Here is a 26,584-nt window from a genome sequence, read left to right on the forward strand (position 1 = left end):
ACAAATCAAGTTAAGTGTTCTTTCCGAAACCCAGTATCTTTCATTTATGGCCATTAATGTCATTATATAGAGTGATCCGGTTAGAGCACGTGGAAGCCTCAAACTAAAGGTAATTAAGCCAGGTCTTCATGTTCCATGTACAGTTTTCTCTGAAATACTTGTCATATATAGAATCTGGCTTTACAGCTAGCGCCCTTTTGACAGGTCAAGACGAGGAAGCATATGCTTTGTGCATCAGTTACTGGGTGATGGAAGCTACCTCAAAGAGGATAATTTGGTGTCTACACCCTAGTTATACCTGGTGGACTAACCTGCTGTACTATAAGATAAGGAACCTCTTCAATGTATGTAGTCTATTACTGTAGTTTGATTGGCTGCATATATATTCAATTAATATAAACCCCCCTAATGTGTAGAGGATCGATTTGTGAGATTATGAGATTATTGCAGAAATACAGTCCACTTATCATTATACAAATTGCTATCGAAGTATACAAATTAACGTAAATATAAATTCATATAAATTAAATAAATATAAATCTCACAGGTCGGTTCCCACATCACAGGCAGGTGTTGGTGATGGTGAGGGTCCCAGGCAGGTGTTGGTGATGGTGAGGGTCCCAGGCAGGTGTTGGTGATGGTGAGGGTCCCAGGCAGGTGTTGGTGATGGTGAGGGTCCCAGGCAGGTGTTGGTGATGGTGAGGGTCCCAGGCAGGTGTTGGTGATGGTGAGGGTCCCAGGCAGGTGTTGGTGATGGTGAGGGTCCCAGGCAGGTGTTGGTGATGGTGAGGGTCCCAGGCAGGAGTTGGTGAGGTGAGGGTCCCAGGCAGGTGTTGGTGATGGTGAGGGTCACAGGCAGGTGTTGGTGATGGTGAGGGTCCCAGGCAGGTGTTCGTGATAGTGAGGGTCCCAGGCAGGTGTTGGTGATGGTGAGGGTCCCAGGCAGGTGTTGGTGATGGTGAGGGCTCCAGGCAGGTGTTGGTGATGGTGAGGGTCCCAGGCAGGTGTTGGTGATGGTGAGGGCTCCAGGCAGGTGTTGGTGATGGTGAGGGTCCCAGGCAGGTGTTGGTGATGGTGAGGGTCCCAGGCAGGTGTTGGTGATGGTGAGGGTCCCAGGCAGGTGTTGGTGATGGTGAGGGTCCCAGGCAGGTGTTGGTGATGGTGAGGGTCCCAGGCAGGAGTTGGTGAGGTGAGGGTCCCAGGCAGGTGTTGGTGATGGTGAGGGTCACAGGCAGGTGTTGGTGATGGTGAGGGTCCCAGACAGGTGTTGGTGATGGTGAGGGTCCCAGGCAGGTGTTGGTGATGGTGAGGGTCCCAGGCAGGAGTTGGTGAGGTGAGGGTCCCAGGCAGGTGTTGGTGATGGTGAGGGTCACAGGCAGGTGTTGGTGATGGTGAGGGTCCCAGGCAGGTGTTGGTGATGGTGAGGGTCCCAGGCAGGTGTTGGTGATGGTGAGGGTCCCAGGCAGGTGTTGGTGATGGTGAGGGCTCCAGGCAGGTGTTGGTGATGGTGAGGGTCCCAGGCAGGTGTTGGTGATGGTGAGGGCTCCAGGCAGGTGTTGGTGATGGTGAGGGTCCCAGGCAGGTGTTGGTGATGGTGAGGGTCCCAGGCAGGTGTTGGTGATGGTGAGGGTCCCAGGCAGGTGTTGGTGATGGTGAGGGTCACAGGCAGGTGTTGGTGATGGTGAGGGTCCCAGGCAGGTGTTGGTGATGGTGAGGGTCCCAGGCAGGTGTTGGTGATGGTGAGGGTCCCAGGCAGGTGTTGGTGATGGTGAGGGCTCCAGGCAGGTGTTCGTGTAAGCATGTGGTAATATCCGGATTCTTCAAGTATTCCAAACAGCGTTTGATTACATCTTGAAGATCGATCACATACCTTAAGGGAGCAACCAATACCCCCCCACTGCTGTACTGGACCCCTCCACTCACTACTGGACCCCTCCAGTCACTACTGGACCCCTCCACTCACTACTGGACCCCTCTACCTCACTACTGGACCCCTCCACTCACTACTGGACCCCTCCACTCACTACTGGACCCCTCCACTCACTACTGGACCCCTCCACACACTACTGGACCCCTCTACCTCACTACTGGACCCCTCCACTCACTACTGGACCCCTCCACACACTACTGGACCCCTCTACCTCACTACTGGACCTCTCCACTCACTACTGGACCCCTCTACCTCACTACTGGACCCCTCCACTCACTACTGGACCCCTCCACTCACTACTGGACCCCTCCACTCACTACTGGACCCCTCCACTCACTACTGGACCCCTCCAGTCACTACTGGACCCCTCCACTCACTACTGGACCCCTCTACCTCACTACTGGACCCCTCCACTCACTACTGGACCCCTCCACTCACTACTGGACCCCTCCACACACTACTGTACCCCTCTACCTCACTACTGGACCCCTCCACTCACTACTGGACCCCTCCACACACTACTGGACCCCTCTACCTCACTACTGGACCCCTCCACTCACTACTGGACCCCTCTACCTCACTACTGGACCCCTCCACTCACTACTGGACCCCTCCACTCACTACTGGACCCCTCCACTCACTACTGGACCCCTCCACTCACTACTGGACCCCTCCAGTCACTACTGGACCCCTCTACCTCACTACTGGACCCCTCTACCTCACTACTGGACCCCTCCACTCACTACTGGACCCCTCCACTCACTACTGGACCCCTCCACACACTACTGGACCCCTCCACTCACTACTGGACCCCTCTAACTCACTACTGGACCCCTCCACTCACTACTGGACCCCTCCACTCACTACTGGACCCCTCCACTCACTACTGGACCCCTCCACTCACTACTGGACCCCTCCACACACTACTGGACCCCTCCACTCACTACTGGACCCCTCTAACTCACTACTGGACCCCTCCACTCACTACTGGACCCCTCTACCTCACTACTGGACCCCTCCACTCACTACTGGACCCCTCCACTCAGTACTGGACCCCTCCACTCACTACTGGACCCCTCCACTCACTACTGGACCCCTCCAGTCACTACTGGACCCCTCCACTCACTACTGGACCCCTCCAGTCACTACTGGACCCCTCCACACACTACTGGACCCCTCCACTCACTACTGGACCTCTCCACTCACTACTGGACCCCTCCACTCACTACTGGACCCCTCCACTCACTACTGGACCCCTCTACCTCACTACTGGACCCCTCCACTCACTATTGGACCCCTCCAGCCACTACAGGACCCCTCCACTCACTACTGGACCCCTCCACACACTACTGGACCCCTCCACTCACTACTGGACCCCTCCACACACTACTGGACCCCTCCACTCACTACTGGACCCCTCCACTCACTACTGGACCCCTCCACTCACTACTGGACCCCTCCACTCACTACTGGACCCCTCCACTCACTACTGGACCCCTCCACTCACTACTGGACCCCTCCACTCACTATTGGACCTCTCCACTCACTACTGGACCCCTCCACTCACTACTGGACCCCTCCACTCACTACTGGACCCCTCCACTCACTACTGGACCCCTCCACTCACTACTGGACCCCTCCACTCAGTACTGGACCCCTCCACTCACTACTGGACCCCTCCACTCACTACTGGACCCCTCCAGTCACTACTGGACCCCTCCACTCACTACTGGACCCCTCCAGTCACTACTGGACCCCTCCACACACTACTGGACCCCTCCACTCACTACTGGACCTCTCCACTCACTACTGGACCCCTCCACTCACTACTGGACCCCTCCACTCACTACTGGACCCCTCCACTCACTACAGGACCCCTCCACTCACTACTGGACCCCTCCACACACTACTGGACCCCTCCACTCACTACTGGACCCCTCCACACACTACTGGACCCCTCCACTCACTACTGGACCCCTCCAGTCACTACTGGACCCCTCCACGCACTACTGGACCCCTCCACTCACTACTGGACCCCTCTACCTCACTACTGGACCCCTCCACTCACTACTGGACCCCTCCACTCACTACAGGACCCCTCCACTCACTACGGGACCTCTCCACTCACTACTGGACCCCTCCACTCACTACTGGACCCCTTCACTCACTACTGGACCCCTCCACTCACTACTGGACCCCTCTACCTCACTACTGGACCCCTCCACTCACTACTGGACCCCTCCACTCACTACTGGACCCCTCCACTCACTACTGGACCCCTCCACTCACTACTGGACCCCTCCAGTCACTACTGGACCCCTCCACACACTACTGGACCCCTCCACTCACTACTGGACCTCTCCACTCACTACTGGACCCCTCCACTCACTACTGGACCCCTCCACTCACTACTGGACCCCTCTACCTCACTACTGGACCCCTCCACTCACTACTGGACCCCTCCAGCCACTACAGGACCCCTCCACTCACTACCGGACCCCTCCACACACTACTGGACCCCTCCACTCACTACTGGACCCCTCCAGTCACTACTGGACCCCTCCACACACTACTGGACCCCTCCACTCACTACTGGACCTCTCCACTCACTACTGGACCCCTCCACTCACTACTGGACCCCTCCACTCACTACTGGACCCCTCTACCTCACTACTGGACCCCTCCACTCACTACTGGACCCCTCCAGCCACTACAGGACCCCTCCACTCACTACTGGACCCCTCCACACACTACTGGACCCCTCTACCTCACTACTGGACCCCTCCACTCACTACTGGACCCCTCCACACACTACTGGACCCCTCTACCTCACTACTGGACCCCTCCACTCACTACTGGACCCCTCTACCTCACTACTGGACCCCTCCACTCACTACTGGACCCCTCCACTCACTACTGGACCCCTCCACTCACTACTGGACCCCTCCACTCACTACTGGACCCCTCCAGTCACTACTGGACCCCTCTACCTCACTACTGGACCCCTCCACTCACTACTGGACCCCTCCACTCACTACTGGACCCCTCCACACACTACTGGACCCCTCCACTCACTACTGGACCCCTCTAACTCACTACTGGACCCCTCCACTCACTACTGGACCCCTCTACCTCACTACTGGACCCCTCCACTCACTACTGGACCCCTCCACGCAGTACTGGACCCCTCCACTCACTACTGGACCCCTCCACTCACTACTGGACCCCTCCAGTCACTACTGGACCCCTCCACTCACTACTGGACCCCTCCAGTCACTACTGGACCCCTCCACACACTACTGGACCCCTCCACTCACTACTGGACCTCTCCACTCACTACTGGACCCCTCCACTCACTACTGGACCCCTCCACTCACTACTGGACCCCTCTACCTCACTACTGGACCCCTCCACTCACTACTGGACCCCTCCAGCCACTACAGGACCCCTCCACTCACTACTGGACCCCTCCACACACTACTGGACCCCTCCACTCACTACTGGACCCCTCCACACACTACTGGACCCCTCCACTCACTACTGGACCCCTCCACTCACTACTGGACCCCTCCACTCACTACTGGACCCCTCCACTCACTACTGGACCCCTCCACTCACTACTGGACCCCTCCACTCACTACTGGACCCCTCCACTCACTACTGGACCCCTCCACTCACTACTGGACCCCTCCACTCACTATTGGACCTCTCCACTCACTACTGGACCCCTCCACTCACTACTGGACCCCTCCACTCACTACTGGACCCCTCTACCTCACTACTGGACCCCTCCACTCACTACTGGACCCCTCCAGCCACTACAGGACCCCTCCACTCACTACTGGACCCCTCCACACACTACTGGACCCCTCCACTCACTACTGGACCCCTCCACACACTACTGGACCCCTCCACTCACTACTGGACCCCTCCACTCACTACTGGACCCCTCCACTCACTACTGGACCCCTCCACTCACTACAGGACCCCTCCACTCACTACTGGACCCCTTCACACACTACTGGACCCCTCCACTCACTACTGGACCCCTCCACACACTACTGGACCCCTCCACTCACTACTGGACCCCTCCAGTCACTACTGGACCCCTCCACGCACTACTGGACCCCTCCACTCACTACTGGACCCCTCTACCTCACTACTGGACCCCTCCACTCACTACTGGACCCCTCCACTCACTACAGGACCCCTCCACAATATTAATTTTTGCACCTGAGTCAAGAAAAACTTTTAAAACTCTACCATGTACAATGGCTGATACAAGGGGACCATCACTTGAGACTGGACAAGTTACTACTTTTGACTTATGTTGTCTGGGATATCTGTGTCTTGTTTGTGTCAAATTTACTGTGGATCCGTCAACATCTACAACTGGTCTAGAGTCAGTGTCCTCCTCTGTCAAGTGTCCAAATCTATTTTGGGTAGCTACTGAATACACAGGGAGGGCACTAGGATTGGCTAGCTTGAATTGGTTAGCGGATGGCCTTGGGGGTTTCCCGACGACATGGAGTGAACATTCTGAGCTCCAGCATTCTGTGACTGAGCATTATAATTTGAAGTTGCATTATAGCTGGGCTGGGAGTTGTAATTACGAGAGTTCTGATAATGTCTTGGACGCTGTGAGCCTCGCCAAGACTGACCATGGGAGTTACGAGGTGGAGATGTCCTTTGCCTAGCTCTACAATCCGCAGTGTGGTGACCAACTTGTTTATGGTACGTGCAATATGGAAGCCTAGAATGATTAGATTGATGAGGGGGCCGAGAGAATTGTCTAGGAGGTGATGATCTAGGGGCGGACCAACAGTCCCTTGCAAGGTGGTTACTCTTACCACAATGCCAACATGAGGGAGTGGATGGTTGTGGACTATGGCGTTTCGGCATTTTATGAGGCGGCGAATTTGACTGGGGGCTACGAGCATGGGTACGCTTCTGCGACCAAGAGTTTTGAGAATTTGTGGGAGGATGCTGAGAACTTGTAACTACATTTACAGCATCAGAGGGTGGCAACAGTTGAGCACTTCGGGGAGCTAGTTTATCGGCGGCATTGTTAATAGCCTCAAACACTTCACCAATTTCATGTTTAACACCAAAATTTTGTTGCTCAACGATTGGTTTTGTATGCTCGGGGGCAAAATGCATTAAAGTACCAAATGCTATCATTTTGGCCATAGCCTCAGGGGACAGATTATTGTCTTTATCTAACCAAGTTGAATTATTCATAGCAGAAACTAAGGCATACAGATACTGATCGAGACGGCTAGTAAACGCATTAAACGATTCACCAGGCTGCATGGTGGCATTGGCAATTTTCTTGACTAACCTATATGGGTCAAGGTCTCCTTTATTAACAAAGCGACGGCGAAAGAAATCCTTAAATTCAGGCCAAGACTGAAGGCTAACAATGGCTTTCTCATCAACAACAAAACGTGCATCACCTTTGGTTGTGTCCACGGCTGACCGTGCAATTGCTAAGTATTCGGCATCAGTAGGCTTAGAAAAACGTGCAACTGTTTTCGCTTCAACCTTACTAAACCATGATTCTAATAAACGCGATTCCCCAGCAAAAAGAGGAATAGCCATTTCCTGAGCTGATCTCTGGCCATTGGGACGAGCAACTGTTCCCATTGATTCTGAAGGGGTTTCAACAGTGGTAGGCATTGTCACAGGCGTGGAAGTAATATTTGAACGCAGATTATAATTAAGTGCACCTGGCATCAGAAATAGTATACACAAAAATAAACACAAAAAATATCAACTTGGCTAAAGTAAAAATGGCAGAAATAAAATTATTAAATTGGGCTAGGCAAGAAAATAATCAAGAACAAGCAATTGTAAACTAAATTTAGCAATCTTTCATTAAAAAAATGACTGGAATTAGATGTATGTAAATTAATTAAACCAGACTAAGCACAGCAATTTAGAATAAAAACTGGGAAATGCAATTGCAAAATTTCATTAAAAAGATTCAACACAACAAGTGGCAATGCAAGAAATATGGATGTAGCACATAAACTGGACACAGGAATGTATATAACTCCTATGGTAAAAGTTTAAAATAAAATGCTTAAAGGATAAATTTCAAGTTAGGTCTGGAGAAATTAAAAAAAATTATATTGCACAAATCCTTAACTGCTACTAAAACAAGGATTTCTTAATTCACTGGAATTTGAATTTACCAATAACACTCTAGGAGAACAATTAAAATTCAATGAAATTACTGTAAGAAGCAGGAATGTTGAAATCACACAGGAAAACTGTGGGGAGTGCAGTACTGAACCAGCTCCAATATTTAACAAGTCACTGAATGGTTAATTCACAGGATATTATGGGAATTATTACATAAGTCACTTTTTAACACTTGGCACGTTGTTCTCAACTAGCAATTACTTATCTCAGGGTTGTAATTTATGAGGATCACCAGTAGCCAAAGTAGGAGAAGCGTCGTGAAGATCTGAAGAGGCCCATGTGAGGCGTGTTTACAAACTGGATGCGACGGCAGCGCTCCTGGCGGCGGTGGCGCGAGACTCAGGGACCCCACACTGTTCAGGCTAGAGGCACGAAGATAAATTCTGACGACGACAATATTGCGACGATGGAATAACCAGTTGATACCTGCGACGATGGCTGACGACGATTGCAGTAGCTTGCACCCTCACGAAGCTTGATACTGTCAGCTTGGGTGGCGGTGGTGGTGGTGGTGGGTGTAATAGGTGGTTCCCACGTGGTGGCGCGAGGTTCAAAAATGGCTGGCGCGGGAAGCTTCCTTCCTCCTCACTGATGAGTGAGCGTTCTCACAGGAAAATATTGACCCTTACTTCTAAAACGTTAGCCTGGAGTAGTGGTTGATGGCAGGACCCCGGTCTGGCACAATATTTGATGCGTGGGTGGCAGGATGGCGGCTTATGGCGGTGGCGGTGGCGGCGGTTTTGGCTGGAACACGAGGCGATGCTGGGTACTGGAACTTTTGCTTCCAGAAAAAAATTTCTGGATCCCACTGCTGCTACCAGTATTCGTTTGCCTTGTTCGGGTTGAATGTAGACACAGTAGTCGCTTCTGTATATATTTATTGAGTGAGGCAAACAGGTGTATAACTGGCCAGCCGAGGTCCACCTACTCTGGGTCTGTGAGGATAACTGCGGCTGCTGGGAGCATGCTTGATGCTCCTCTGTCTGGCATGACGTCAGAGGCCTACTTGCCTGTGATTGGTTACATTTCAACTGACAGAATTTGAGTATAACACACTACTGGACCCCTCCACTCACTACTGGACCCCTCCACTCACTACTGGACCCCTCCTCTCACTACTGGACCCCTCCTCTCACTACTGGACCCCTCCACTCACTACTGGACCCCTCCACTCACTACTGGACCCCTCCTCTCACTACTGGACCCCTCCAGTCACTACTGGACCCCTCCACTCACTACTGGACCCCTCCACTCACTACTGGACCCCTCCTCTCACTACTGGACCCCTCCAGTCACTACTGGACCCCTCCACTCACTACTGGCCCCCTCCACTCACTACTGGACCCCTCCACTCACTACTGGACCCCTCCTCTCACTACTGGACCCCTCCACTCACTACTGGACCCCTCCACTCACTACTGGCCCCCTCCACTCACTACTGGACCCCTCCACTCACTACTGGCCCCCTCCACTCACTACTGGACCCCTCCACTCACTACTGGACCCCTCCACTCACTACTGGACCCCTCCACTCACTACTGGACCCCTCCACTCACTACTGGACCCCTCCACTCACTACTGGACCCCTCCACTCACTACTGGACCCCTCCACTCACTACTGGACCCCTCCACTCACTACTGGACCCCTCTACCTCACTACTGGACCCCTCCACTCACTACTGGACCCCTCCACTCACTACTGGACCCCTCCACTCACTACTGGACCCCTCCACTCACTACTGGACCCCTCCACTCACTACTGGACCCCTCCACTCACTACTGGACCCCTCCACTCACTACTGGACCCCTCCTCTCACTACTGGACCCCTCCTCTCACTACTGGACCCCTCCACTCACTACTGGACCCCTCTACCTCACTACTGGACCCCTCCACTCACTACTGGACCCCTCCTCTCACTACTGGACCCCTCTACCTCACTACTGGACCCCTCCTCTCACTACTGGACCCCTCCACTCACTACTGGACCCCTCCACTCACTACTGGACCCCTCCTCTCACTACTGGACCCCTCCACTCACTACTGGACCCCTCCACTCACTACTGGACCCCTCCACTCACTACTGGACCCCTCCACTCACTACTGGACCCCTCCACTCACTACTGGACCCCTCTACCTCACTACTGGACCCCTCCACTCAATATTTTTTTATTTGGATACAACAAACATATATAGAACATAAAATACAAAACACAGAAGCCCCATAACAAACACAACAAACAATACAGAACAAAGACTCCATGGGAATACCCACAAATTCAGTACAGAACTAAGACAAAACTGCACCAGTTAGTCTGGGCGTGGCAAACAAAACACACAACCAAAGCAAGGAATACAAACATTGCAACACACAACAAACACACGGGTAATGAGGAACGCAAACACGACACAACATGACATCCTTAAAAAGAAATAAAAAAATGTCACCGAAGCACCAAAAAACACAGACCAAAAATCAACCCAAAACAAAGAACAAATAAGTGACCCGGCGACGAGCCTAATAATCCTCACATGTGTCAGGGAACAACCCCGTGAGGAGACTTGTTCACCATATACGCCTCCCAGAGCGCCCACTCCTCCGTGGAACAGACGCCACCATACTTGGAACGGGGTCGACGCCTGGGAACAGGAACATCCTGCAAACCCGAGGGCTGCCTCACAGGTGATGGGAGCACTGAAGACGTCATCACAGGAGGCTGGTGCACGGAGGACAGCTGCACAGGGGCCGGCCGGACAGGAGGTACGGGCAGCTGCACAGGGGCCGGCCGGACAGGAGGTACGGGCAGCTGCATAGGGGCCGGCCGGACAGGAGGTACGGACAGCTGCACAGGGGCCGGCCGGACAGGAGGTACGGGCAGCTGCACAGCGGCCGACTCCACACCGGACTGCAGATCAGAGGACAAGGGCACGGAGCTCACGCGAGCAGCGTCCTTCTTTAAGACAAGAATCAAGTCACGATCCACACCAACGCCGACATCATGGAGCACAATTCCCCACGCCGGGGAACCGGAACACACGGGCGTGGGCACAAAATCAGGAACCATGGCCCCCCTGCACCAGCCCCCACAACAGGTGTACCAGCCCCTACCACCCCCACAACAGGGGCACCAGCCCCTACCCCCACAACTGAGGCACCAACCACCACCCCCACAACAGGGGCACCAGCCCCCACAACAGGGGCACCAGCCCCTACCCCCACAACAGGGGCACCAGCCCCCACAACAGGGGCACCAGCCCCTACCCCCACAACAGGGGCACCAGCCACCACCCCGACCTCACCACAAGCCGGGTTCGCACTATCCCCCAGCGCACCACAATCGCCATGAGCCAAAGAGGAACCCTCGGGGTCCCCATAATCCTTCACGTCGGTCCATCCCGCACCACGAAGTGGAGACGAACTTGACCCCCGCCGCGACCGCTTGGACACCGGTTCTATGTCGTCAGAACTTTCCGCCCCCCCCCCCTAGGAGTCACAACATCAGCACCCACGGGCAGGAGCGCAGCACCCACGGGCAGGAGCGCAGCACCCACGGGCAGGAGCGCAGCACCACGCACTGCACGATCCTGTATGTAACACCACAGCCTCCATAACCGGGGGCAAAGCCCCATACACCACAGGAGACCGCTCCGCGTGCACATCCACAATGACACTCTCAGAAGACTCCTCAACCAAAGATGGGGGCGGTGGGGGTGGAGCCGCCCAAACCACGACCTCGACACCCACACCTCCATCCAGGCGGGCGACAGAACCCGGCGCCACCACCGGGGCCAGACAGCTGGGAAGCACCACCCACAACATCAGGACATAGGAGTCCGGGGCCGCCAACGGGGGGAAAATCCTCCTCCCGGAAAAGGTTCACATAAATAAGGGCGAAGCTGCCGTGTTGTCAACCCGAGCCTGGTGACCTGAGAGGCCGCCCCGGAAACAAGTCCGGGGTTGGCCCGTGTAGAGCACACGGACGGTATAACCCAGAGCACAACCGACGGCGGCACAGGGGTCGTGAGGCGCATAACCAACGTGCGGGCACCACTTTGCACACCTTTCCATTTAGCAGAAGAAATGACGTTCAGACGGACACTCAGCACCCGCCCAAACCTGGAAAACTGGCGACGTATGAGATCGTCGGGGAACTTAAAGGGTTCCCCATGCACCACAACGTAGGTAGTCTCACCACAACGGTCGGACACCTTCACGCCTCTGCCACCATCAGGAAGCTGAAAACAGCGCCCATCATACTTCTCCACAGCACCCCGGTACACAACCGCCCACCCAAACTTCACTACAGCCCAGCACCCACCTGCACTCCACAGACCTCCGCCACGGGATCATCTCCGTGATCACCCGAGATCATCCGAAATCATCTCAAGATAACGGGAACACGCAGTAAGTCCAAAACAGTCACTTCAGCCGGGTTAGAAGCCAGGTCGGAGTTCACAGTCCAATCGTCTCCGTCCACCTCACAGGGGTCAAAGGCACCACCATCTCCTCAGCCGGCACGGCCCTCACGCCTCACACACAAACACGAACAGTCACAGGCAGGCAAACCAGGAGCGTTCAACGACACGTCCACCACCACCAGAGGCCAGGCGAGGAGTCCTGTGGTAGTGTTGTGGTGGAGGGAGGAGGGTGGTGTTGGAGGAGCACCACTGTGGCAGTGTTGTGGAGGGAGGAGGGTGGTGTTGGAGGAGCACCACTGTGGCAGTGTTGTGGTGGAGGGAGGAGGGTGGTGTTGGAGGAGCACCACTGTGGCAGAGGTGGAGGTAAGGTGAGGACATTTTCAGGAGAAAACGCTAAGCCAGTAAGACAATATGGTACTTGGAAGGAATATTAATACAGTGAAGGAAGGGAAAGATTAGTGTACAAGGTCTTGGGGGGTCGGGGCACGGACGTCAACGTCACCCGACCATTCAAAGTGATTCGGTGCACGTAATATCTCAGTGGGGGGGGGGGCATGTCTTAACAGTGGGACTGTCTCTCTAATGAGCACCATCTTTTCCCCAGTAACCCACATCCTGCTAATTGTCCATATCCATGTCCCCCAAACCCGGGTTCGGGTCCCCTTCCCCAGGGTGCGCACACGGTTCTGGATGTTCTCACTGGAGAACCACTTCATAACCACTGTAATATTGGGTTGTTAAGCCGGTTCTACTTCCTAGATTCTTCTCCCAGAATGTGTTGTCTTGAGTGAGGCACTTGTGGGAGTATGGACGCACTCCCAGGTTTGTCTTGAGTGAGGCACTTGTGGGAGTATGGACGCACTCCCAGGTTTGTCTTGAGTGAGGCACTTGTGGGAGTATGGACGCACTCCCAGGTTTGTCTTGAGTGAGGCACTTGTGGGAGTATGGACGCACTCCCAGGTTTGTCTTGAGTGAGGCACTTGTGGGAGTATGGACGCACTCCCAGGTTTGTCTTGAGTGAGGCACTTGTGGGAGTATGGACGCACTCCCAGGTTTGTCTTGAGTGAGGCACTTGTGGGAGTATGGACGCACTCCCAGGTTTGTCTTGAGTGAGGCACTTGTGGGAGTATGGACGCACTCCCAGGTTTGTCTTGAGTGAGGCACTTGCGGGAGTATGGACGCACTCCCAGGTTTTCTCTCTCTCACAACTTGCAATTTCATCCATTTATTACACATCGTTGAGCGTGTAAACTGCAGCAGCAGCATGCAACCCCTGAGAGCTGCAGCACACTCGGCGGCCCCACCCTACCAAGCCCAGCATGACGTCCCAGCTTGTCCCAGCATGACGTCCCAGCCTATCCCAGTATGACGTCCCAGCTTGTCCCAGCATGACGTCCCAGCTTGTCCCAGCATGACGTCCCAGCCTATCCCAGCATGACGTCCCAGCTTGTCAGTGCGGCACTGTGCTCCACTCCCCCGCCCTCAGCCTCACAAGGGCCACACTGGGCTGACCTTCCACACTTGCATGAAATCAATCTATGACTCGTACAATAATATTCGTTATCATGCACTTGGATCATTGAAGACTGGATGTTGGGCCTCAGGAGCAAGACACCTGTTGTGGCCCCACCCACACACCGTAGATGCCCACATGAAGGACTGATTTTAGAAGTACCAAACTGCTGCCTAACTGAAACTTTGAAACATTCCCATTAAAGTTTCTGCAGGTATTGAAACCGCTTCATCCAACGGTTAAATAAAACATGGAACTTCCAAGATCCAAGTGAATGAAATGTTACTGCCTATACTTTTGTGGATATATGTATATATCTATATCTATATCTATATATATATATATATATATATATATATATATATATATATATATATATGTTGTACCTAGTAGCCAGAACTCACTTCTGAGCCTACTATGCAAGGCCCGATTTGCCTAATAAGCCAAGTTTTCATGAATTAATTGCTTTTCGACTACCTAACCTAACCTAACTTTTTCGGCTACCTAACCTAACCTAACCTATAGAGATAGGTTAGGTTAGGTTAGGTAGGGTTGGTTAGGTTCTGTCATATATCTACGTTAATTTTAACTCCAATAAAAAAAAATTGACCTCTTACATAATGAAATGGGTAACTTTATCATTTCATAAGAAAAAAATTAGAGAAAATATATTAATTCATGAAAACTTGGCTTATTAGGCAAATCGGGCCTTGAATAGTAGGCTGAGAAGTGCGTTCTGGCTATTAGGTACGACATATATATATATATATATATATATATATATATATGCATGTTAATTCTTATTTTGCATGGTTGTAATTGCTATGTGTAGTTTACGATGTGTTCACCCTGTGTTCTACATGGTAGTTAACCTGGGAGGTAATGACCTGCCTGATCTGTCAACAGGGCCATAGTTCACCGCGGGGTGTACCATGCTGACAACGCCAAGCCCAGGTACGTCCCGCCCACGGACACGCTCCCAGGTACGTCCCGCCCACGGACACGCTCCCAGGTACGTCCCGCCCACGGACACGCTCCCAGGTACGTCCCGCCCACGGTCACGCTCCCAGGTACGTCCCGCCCACGGTCACACTCCCAGGTACGTCCCGCCCACGGACACGCTCCCAGGTACGTCCCGCCCACGGTCACGCTCCCAGGTACGTCCCGCCCACGGTCACGCTCCCAGGTACGTCCCCGCCCACGGTCACACTCCCAGGTACGTCCCGCCCACGGTCACGCTCCCAGGTACGTCCCGCCCACGGTCACGCTCCCAGGTACGTCTCCGTCCACGGTCACACTCCCAGGTATGTCCCGCCCACGGTCACGCTCCCAGGTACGTCCCCGCCCACGGTCACGCTCCAAGGTACGTCTCCGCCCACGGTCACACTCCCAGGTACGTCCCCGCCCACGGTCACACTCCCAGGTACGTCCCGCCCACGGTCACACTCCCAGGTACGTCCCGCCCACGGTCACGCTCCCAGGTACGTCCCGCCCACGGTCACGCTCCCAGGTACGTCCCGCCCACGGTCACGCTCCCAGGTACGTCCCCGCCCACGGTCACGCTAACCAGGTACGTCCCGGCCACGGTCACGCTCCCAGGTACGTCCCGCCCACGGTCACACTCCCAGGTACGTCCCCGCCCACGGTCACGCTCCCAGGTACGTCCCGGCCACGGTCACGCTCCCAGGTACGTCCCCGCCCACGGTCACGCTAACCAGGTACGTCCCGCCCACGGTCACGCTCCCAGGTACGTCCCGCCCACGGTCACACTCCCAGGTACGTCCCCGCCCACGGTCACGCTCCCAGGTACGTCCCGCCCACGGTCACGCTCCCAGGTACGTCCCCGTCCACGGTCACACTCCCAGGTACGTCCCGCCCACGGTCACGCTCCCAGGTACGTCCCGCCCACGGTCACGCTCCCAGGTACGTCCCGCCCACGGTCACACTCCCAGGTACGTCCCGCCCACGGTCACGCTAACCAGGTACGTCCCCGCCCACGGTCACACTCCCAGGTACGTCTCGCCCACGGTCACGCTCCCAGGTACGTCCCCGCCCACGGTCACGCTAACCAGGTACGTCCCCGCCCACGGTCACGCTCCCAGGTACGTCCCCGCCCACGGTCACACTCCCAGGTACGTCCCGCCCACGGTCACGCTAACCAGGTACGTCCCGCCCACGGTCACACTCCCAGGTACGTCCCGCCCACGGTCACGCTAACCAGGTACGTCCCCGCCCACGGTCACACTCCCAGGTACGTCTCGCCCACGGTCACACTCCCAGGTACGTCCCCGCCCACGGTCACACTCCCAGGTACGTCCCGCCCACGGTCACACTCCCAGGTACGTCCCGCCCACGGTCACACTCCCAGGTACGTCCCGCCCACGGTCACACTCCCAGGTACGTCCCGCCCACGGTCACGCTCCCAGGTACGTCCCGCCCACGGTCACACTCCCAGGTACGTCCCGCCCACGGTCACACTCCCAGGTACGTCCCGCCCACGGTCACGCTAACCAGGTACGTCCCCGCCCACGGTCACACTCCCAGGTACGTCCCCGCCCACGGTCACGCTCCCAGGTACGTCCCGCCCACGGTCACGCTCCCAGGTACGTCCCGCCCACGGTCACGCTCCCAGGTACGTCCCCGCCCACGGTCACGCTCCCAGGTACGTCCCCGCCCACGGTCACGCTCCCAGGTACGTCCCCGTCCACGGTCACGCTCCCAGGTACGTCCCCGCCCACGGTCACGCTCCCAGGTACGTCCCGCCCACGGTCACGCTCCCAGGTACGTCCCGCCCACGGTCACGCTCCCAGGTACGTCCCCGCCCACGGTCACACTCCCAGGTACGTCCCCGCCCACGGTCACGCTCCCAGGTACGTCCCCGCCCACGGTCACGCTCCCAGGTACGTCCCGCCCACGGTCACGCTCCCAGGTACGTCCCCGCCCACGGTCACGCTCCCAGGTACGTCCCGCCCACGGTCACGCTCCCAGGTACGTCCCCGCCCACGGTCACGCTCCCAGGTACGTCCCGCCCACGGTCACGCTCCCAGGTACGTCCCGCCCACGGTCACGCTCCCAGGTACGTCCCCGTCCACGGTCACGCTCCCAGGTACGTCCCCGCCCACGGTCACGCTCCCAGGTACGTCCCGTCCACGGTCACGCTCCCAGGTACGTCTCGCCCACGGTCACACTCCCAGGTACGTCCCCGCCCACGGTCACACTCCCAGGTACGTCCCCGCCCACGGTCACGCTCCCAGGTACGTCCCGCCCACGGTCACACTCCCAGGTACGTCCCCGCCCACGGTCACACTCCCAGGTACGTCCCCGCCCACGGTCACGCTCCCAGGTACGTCCCGCCCACGGTCACACTCCCAGGTACGTCCCCGCCCACGGTCACACTCCCAGGTACGTCCCCGCCCACGGTCACGCTCCCAGGTACTGAAGGACACATGGACTTCCATAATCTTTGATTAATATAAATGCTGATTGAGGCTCAAGGTACCAGGCTGGACAATGGCCCAGAGAGCACAAGGGACAATAGCACACACACAGTAGCTTAAATTAACATATTAAAAGCACTACAATCACCTCCTGGTGGTTGATTGCTTAATAAATCACTGAACTATATGTTTAACAGGTTTCCAACTCTGTCTATGGAGGACAGAAGAAAATGTATATATATCCTGGTTAGCATTGTAAATGTCCGGCCACGTCTGTAGTAGAAAATAATATATGTAAAAGAAAAGGATATACACAGCATCTGGTTCGTGGGGGGGGGGGTTAGGGCTAGTGGGTAGCACCTGTTGTGCCCTATGCAGGTGTAACGCCAGGGATGGGGGGGGGGGCTGACAGAGGTCCTTCAACACTCAGGGATAAACAGGTGAGAATATCTTCTTTATTTTATAATAAAAATGATTAATAACGCTTTACTTTACGAACTAATTCAACAAACTGGGACCAGATTCACGAAGGAGTTACGCCAGCACCTACGAACCTGCACATCCTCTCTCAATATTTTGCGGCTTTGTTTACAATTATTAAACAGTTAATGAGCTCCGAAGCACCAGGAGGCTGTTTATAACAATAACAACAGTTGATTGGCAAATTTTCATGCTTGTAAACTGTTTAATAAATGTAAGCAAAGCCGTCAAAGATTGAGGAAAGATGTACACGTTCGTAAGTGCTTGCGTAAGTGCTTCGTGAATCTGACTCCAGGCCTTTACCACAACTGGCAACATACCTCATAACAACTCGTTATACCCCCTAGTGTTTACAACCACCAGACACCCGCTCATGTGGAACTATAACATTGCCACTATTATGTGATTGTACCAGAAGCAACACACAACTGTACCAGCAACAACACACAACTGTACCAGTAGCAACACACAACTGTACCAGCAGCAACACACAACTGTACCTGCAGCAACACACAACTGTACCAGCAGCAACACACAACTGTACCAGCAGCAACACACAACTGTACCAGCAACAACACACAACTGTACCAGCAGCAACACACAACTGTACCAGCAGCAACAACACACAACTGTACCAGCAGCAACAACACACAACTGTACCAGCAGCAACAACACACAACTGTACCAGCAACAACACACAACTGTACCTGCAGCAACAACACACAACTGTACCAGCAGCAACAACACACAACTGTACCAGCAGCAACAACACACAACTGTACCAGCAGCAACACACAACTGTACCTGCAGCAACACACAACTGTACCTGCAGCAACACACAACCGTACCAGCAGCAACACACAACTGTACCAGCAGCAGCAACACACAACTGTACCAGCAGCAACACACAACTGTACCTGCAGCAGCAACACACAACTGTACCAGCAGCAACACACAACTGTACCAGCAACAACAACACACAACTGTACCAGCAGCAACACACAACTGTACCAGCAGCAACAACACACAACTGTACCAGCAACAACACACAACTGTACCAGCAGCAACACACAACTGTACCAGCAGCAACACACAACTGTACCAGCAGCAGCAACACACAACTGTACCAGCAGCAGCAACACACAACTGTACCAGCAGCAGCAACACACAACTGTACCAGCAGCAACACACAACTGTACCAGCAGCAACACACAACTGTACCAGCAGCAACAACACACAACTGTACCAGCAGCAACACACAACTGTACCAGCAGCAGCAACACACAACTGTACCAGCAGCAGCAACACACAACTGTACCAGCAGCAGCAACACACAACTGTACCAGCAGCAACACACAACTGTACCAGCAGCAGCAACACACAACTGTACCAGCAGCAACAACACACAACTGTACCAGCAACAACACACAACTGTACCAGCAGCAACACACAACTGTACAAGCAACAACACACAACTGTACCAGCAGCAACACACAACTGTACCAGCAGCAGCAACACACAACTGTACCAGCAGCAACACACAACTGTACCTGCAGCAACAACACACAACTGTACCAGCAACAACACACAACTGTACCAGCAGCAACACACAACTGTACAAGCAACAACACACAACTGTACCAGCAGCAACACACAACTGTACCAGCAGCAGCAACACACAACTGTACCAGCAGCAACACACAACTGTACCTGCAGCAACAACACACAACTGTACCAGCAACAACACACAACTGTACCAGCAGCAACACACAACTGTACAAGCAACAACACACAACTGTACCAGCAGCAACACACAACTGTACCAGCAGCAGCAACACACAACTGTACCAGCAGCAACACACAACTGTACCTGCAGCAACAACACACAACTGTTCCAGCAGCAACACACAACTGTACCTGCAGCAGCAACACACAACTGTACCAGCAACAACACACAACTGTACCAGCAGCAACACACAACTGTACCAGCAGCAACACACAACTGTACCAGCAGCAACACACAACTGTACCAGCAGCAACACACAACTGTACCTGCAGCAACAACACACAATTGTACCAGCAGCAACAACACACAACTGTACCAGCAGCAACAACACACAACTGTACCAGCAGCAACAACACACAACTGTACCAGCAGCAACAACACACAACTGTACCTGCAGCAACACACAACTGTACCAGCAGCAACAACACACAACTGTACCAGCAGCAACAACACACAACTGTACCAGCAGCAACACCACACAACTGTACCAGCAGCAAAAACACACAACTGTACCAACAGCGACAACACACAACTGTACCAGCAACAACACACAACTGTACCAGCAGCAACAACACACAACTGTACCTGCAGCAACACACAACTGTACCAGCAGCAACAACACACAACTGTACCAGCAGCAACAACACACAACTGTACCAGCAGCAACACACAACTGTACCAGCAGCAACAACACACAACTGTACCAGCAACAACACAAAACTGTACCAGCAGCAACACACAACTGTACAAGCAACAACACACAACTGTACCAGCAGCAACACACAACTGTACCAGCAGCAACACACAACTGTACAAGCAACAACACACAACTGTACCATCAGCAGCAACACACAACTGTACCAGCAGCAACAACACACAACTGTACCTGCAGCAACACACAACGGTACCAGCAGCAACAACACACAACTGTACCAGCAGCAACAACACACAACTGTACCAGCAGCAACACACAACTGTACCAGCAGCAACAACACACAACTGTACCAGCAACAACACACAACTGTACCAGCAGCAACACACAACTGTACAAGCAACAACACACAACTGTACCAGCAGCAACACACAACTGTACCAGCCGCAACACACAACTGTACCAGCAACAACACACAACTGTACCAGCAGCAACACACAACTGTACCAGCAGCAACACACAACTGTACAAGCAACAACACACAACTGTACCATCAGCAGCAACACACAACTGTACCAGCAGCAACAACACACAACTGTACCAGCAGCAACACACAACTGTACCAGCAGCAACAACACACAACTGTACCAGCAGCAACACACACCTGTACCAGCAGCAACACACAACTGTACCAGCAACAACGCACAACTGTACCAGCAACAACGCACAACTGTACCAGCAGCAACAACGCACAACTGTACCAGCAGCAACAACGCACAACTGTACCTGCAGCAACACACAACTGTACCAGCAGCAACACACAACTGTACCAGCAGCAACACACAACTGTACCAGCAGCAACACACAACTGTACCTGCAGCAACACACAACTGTACCTGCAGCAACACACAACTGTACCAGCAGCAACACACAACTGTACCAGCAGCAACACACAACTGTACCTGCAGCAACACACAACTGTACCAGCAGCAACACACAACTGTACCAGCAGCAACACACAACTGTACCTGCAGCAACACACAACTGTACCTGCAGCAACAACGCACAACTGTACCAGCAGCAACAACACACAACTGTACCAGCAGCAACAACACACAACTGTACCAGCAGCAACAACACACAACTGTACCTGCAGCAACAACACACAACTGTACCAGCAGCAACAACACACAACTGTACCTGCAGCAACAACACACAACTGTACCAGCAGCAACAACACACAACTGTACCAGCAGCAACAACACACAACTGTACCTGCAGCAACAACACACAACTGTACCTGCAGCAACAACACACAACTGTACCAGCAACAACACACAACTGTACCTGCAGCAACAACACACAACTGTACCAGCAGCAACACACAACTGTACTAGCAGCAACAACACACAACTGTACTAGCAGCAACACACAACTGTACCAGCAGCAACAACACACAACTGTACCAGCAACAACACACAACTGTACCAGCAGCAACAACACACAACTGTACTAGCAGCAACACACAACTGTACCAGCAACAACACACAACTGTACCTGCAGCAACAACACACAACTGTACCAGCAGTAACACACAACTGTACCAGCAGCAACAACACACAACTGTACAAGCAACAACACACAACTGTACCAGTAACAACACACAACTGTACCAGCAGCAACAACACACAACTGTACCAGCAGCAACAACACACAACTGTACCAGCAGCAACACACAACTGTACCAGCAGCAACAACACACAACTGTACCTGCAGCAACAACACACAACTGTACCTGCAGCAACACACAACTGTACCTGCAGCAACAACACACAACTGTACCAGCAGCAACACACAACTGTACCAGCAGCAACAACACACAACTGTACCTGCAGCAACAACACACAACTGTACCTGCAGCAAAAACACACAACTGTACCAGCAGCAACAACACACAACTGTACCAGCAGCAACAACACACAACTGTACCAGCAGCAACACACAACTGTACCAGCAGCAACAACACACAACTGTACCAGCAGCAACAACACACAACTGTACCAGCAACAACACACAACTGTACCTGCAGCAACAACACACAACTGTACCAGCTGCAGCAACACACAACTGTACCAGCAGCAACACACAACTGTACCAGCAGCAACAACACACAACTGTACTAGCAGCAACACACAACCGTACCTGCAACAACACACAACTGTACCTGCAACAACACACAACTGTACCAGCAGCAGCAACACACAACTGTACCAGCAGCAACACACAACTGTACCTGCAGCAACACACAACTGTACCTGCAGCAACAACACACAACTGTACCTGCAGCAACAACACACAACTGTACCAGCAGCAACACACAACTGTACCTGCAGCAACACACAACTGTACCAGCAGCAACAACACACAACTGTACCAGCAGCAACACACAACTGTACCAGCAGCAACACACAACTGTACCAGCTGCAGCAACACACAACTGTACCAGCAGCAGCAACACACAACTGTACCAGCAACAACACACAACAGTACCAGCAGCAACAACACACAACTGTACCAGTAACAACGCACAACTGTACCAGCAGCAGCACACAACTGTACCAGCAGCAACACACAACTGTACCAGCAGCAACACACAACTGTACCAGCAGCAACACACAACTGTACCAGCAGCAACACACAACTGTACCAGCAGCAGCAGCAGCACACAACTGTACCAGCAGCAACACACAACTGTACCAGCAGCAACAACACACAAATGTACCAGCAGCAACACACAACTGTACCAGCAACAACACACAACTGTACCAGCAGCAGCAGCAGCACACAACTGTACTAGCAGCAACACACAACTGTACCAGCAGCAACAACACACAAATGTACCAGCAGCAACACACAACTGTACCAGCAACAACACACAACTGTACCAGTAACAACGCACAACTGTACCAGCAGCAGCACACAACTGTACCAGCAGCAACACACAACTGTACCAGCAGCAACACACAACTGTACCAGCAGCAACACACAACTGTACCAGCAGCAACACACAACTGTACCAGCAGCAACACACAACTGTACCAGCAGCAGCAGCAGCAGCACACAACTGTACCAGCAGCAACACACAACTGTACCAGCAGCAACAACACACAAATGTACCAGCAGCAACACACAACTGTACCAGCAACAACACACAACTGTACCAGTAACAACGCACAACTGTACCAGCAGCAACAACACACAACTGTACCAGCAGCAACAACACACAACTGTACCAGCAGCAACACACAACTGTACCAGCAGCAACAACACACAACTGTACCAGCAGCAACACACACCTGTACCAGCAGCAACACACAACTGTACCAGCAACAACGCACAACTGTACCAGCAACAACGCACAACTGTACCAGCAGCAACAACGCACAACTGTACCAGCAGCAACAACGCACAACTGTACCTGCAGCAACACACAACTGTACCAGCAGCAACACACAACTGTACCAGCAGCAACACACAACTGTACCAGCAGCAACACACAACTGTACCTGCAGCAACACACAACTGTACCTGCAGCAACACACAACTGTACCAGCAGCAACACACAACTGTACCAGCAGCAACACACAACTGTACCTGCAGCAACACACAACTGTACCAGCAGCAACACACAACTGTACCAGCAGCAACACACAACTGTACCTGCAGCAACACACAACTGTACCTGCAGCAACAACGCACAACTGTACCAGCAGCAACAACACACAACTGTACCAGCAGCAACAACACACAACTGTACCAGCAGCAACAACACACAACTGTACCTGCAGCAACAACACACAACTGTACCAGCAGCAACACACAACTGTACCAGCAGCAACAACACACAACTGTACCAGCAGCAACAACACACAACTGTACCAGCAGCAACAACACACAACTGTACCAGCAGCAACAACACACAACTGTACCAGCAGCAACACACAACTGTACCAGCAGCAACACACAACTGTACCAGCTGCAGCAACACACAACTGTACCAGCAGCAACATCACACAACTGTACCAGCAGCAACAACACACAACTGTACCTGCAGCAACACACAACTGTACCAGCAGCAACACACAACTGTACCTGCAGCAACACACAACTGTACCTGCAGCAACACACAACTGTACCTGCAGCAACACACAACTGTACCAGCAACAACACACAACTGTACCAGCAGCAGCAACACACAACTGTACCAGCAGCAGCAACACACAACTGTACCAGCAGCAACAACACACAACTGTACCTGCAGCAACAACACACAACTGTACCAGCAGCAACAACACACAACTGTACCAGCAACAACAACACACAACTGTACCAGCAACAACACACAACTGTACCAGCAGCAACAACACACAACTGTACCAGCAGCAACAACACACAACTGTACCAACAGCAACAACACACAACTGTACCAGCAGCATCACACAACTGTACCAGCAGCAACACACAACTGTACCTGCAGCAACACACAACCGTACCAGCAGCAACAACACACAACTGTTCCAGCAGCAACACACAACTGTACCAGCAGCAACAAGACACAACTGTACCAGCAGCAACACACAACTGTACCAGCAACAACACACAACTGTACCTGCAGCAGCAACACACAACTGTACCAGCAGCTGCAACACACAACTGTACCAGCAGCAACAACACACAACTGTACCTGCAGCAACACACAACTGTACCTGCAGCAACACACAACTGTACCAGCAGCAACACACAACTGTACCAGCAGCAGCAACACACAACTGTACCAGCAGCAGCAACACACAACTGTACCAGCTGCAGCAACACACAACTGTACCTGCAGCAACAACACACAACAGTACCAGCAGCAACAACACACAACTGTACCAGCAGCAACACACAACTGTACCAGCAACAAAACACAACTGTACCAGCAGCAACACACAACTGTACCAGCAGCAACACACAACTGTACCTGCAGCAGCAACACACAACTGTACCAGCAACAACACACAACTGTACCAGCAGCAACACACAACTGTACCAGCAGCAACACACAACTGTACCTGCAGCAGCAGCACACAACTGTACCAGCAGCAACACACAACTGTACCAGCAGCAACAACACACAACTGTACCAGCAGCAACACACAACTGTACCAGCAGCAACACACAACTGTACCAGCAACAACACACAACTGTACCAGCAGCAACACACAACTGTACCAGCAGCAACAACACACAACTGTACCAGCAGCAACACACAACTGTACCAGCAACAACACACAACTGTACCAGTAACAACGCACAACTGTACCAGCAGCAACAACACACAACTGTACCAGCAGCAACAACACACAACTGTACCAGCAGCAACACACAACTGTACCAGCAGCAACAACACACAAATGTACCAGCAGCAACACACAACTGTACCAGCAACAACACACAACTGTACCAGTAACAACGCACAACTGTACCAGCAGCAACAACACACAACTGTACCAGCAGCAACAACACACAACTGTACCAGCAGCAACACACAACTGTACCAGCAGCAACACACAACTGTACCAGCAGCAACACACACCTGTACCAGCAGCAACACACAACTGTACCAGCAACAACGCACAACTGTACCAGCAGCAACACACAACTGTACCTGCAGCAACACACAACTGTACCTGCAGCAACACACAACTGTACCAGCAGCAACACACAACTCTGCCAGCAGCAACACACAACTGTACCTGCAGCAACACACAACTGTACCTGCAACAACACACAACTGTACCTGCAGCAACAACACACAACTGTACCAGCAGCAACAACACACAACTGTACCTGCAACAACACACAACTCTGCCAGCAGCAACACACAACTGTACCTGCAGCAACACACAACTGTACCTGCAACAACACACAACTGTACCTGCAGCAACAACACACAACTGTACCAGCAGCAACAACACACAACTGTACCTGCAGCAACACACAACTGTACCTGCAACAACACACAACTGTACCTGCAGCAACAACACACAACTGTACCAGCAGCAACAACACACAACTGTACCTGCAGCAACAACACACAACTGTACCAGCAGCAACAAC

The 26,584-nt window shown here is 53.2% G+C and overlaps 1 protein-coding gene across 3 annotated transcripts in view; it reads left to right on the top strand.

Moving 5' to 3' along the window:
• LOC123767856 (uncharacterized) overlaps positions 1 to 26,584 on the top strand; it is a 96,094-nt gene that overhangs the window by 21,014 nt on the left and 48,496 nt on the right. For 2 of the 3 annotated variants that reach the window (XM_069310342.1, XM_069310341.1), the window contains exon 3: positions 14,974 to 15,021. The exons of the other annotated variant lie outside the window; for it this stretch is intronic. In XM_069310342.1, coding sequence (XP_069166443.1) covers positions 14,974 to 15,021 — 48 coding nt within the window. The remainder of the gene's footprint in view (positions 1 to 14,973; positions 15,022 to 26,584) is intronic. 3 annotated transcript variants of the gene reach the window in all.

Source organism: Procambarus clarkii, chromosome 67 (genome assembly GCF_040958095.1).
Source record: "Procambarus clarkii isolate CNS0578487 chromosome 67, FALCON_Pclarkii_2.0, whole genome shotgun sequence".
Taxonomy (NCBI): Eukaryota; Metazoa; Arthropoda; class Malacostraca; order Decapoda; family Cambaridae; genus Procambarus; species Procambarus clarkii.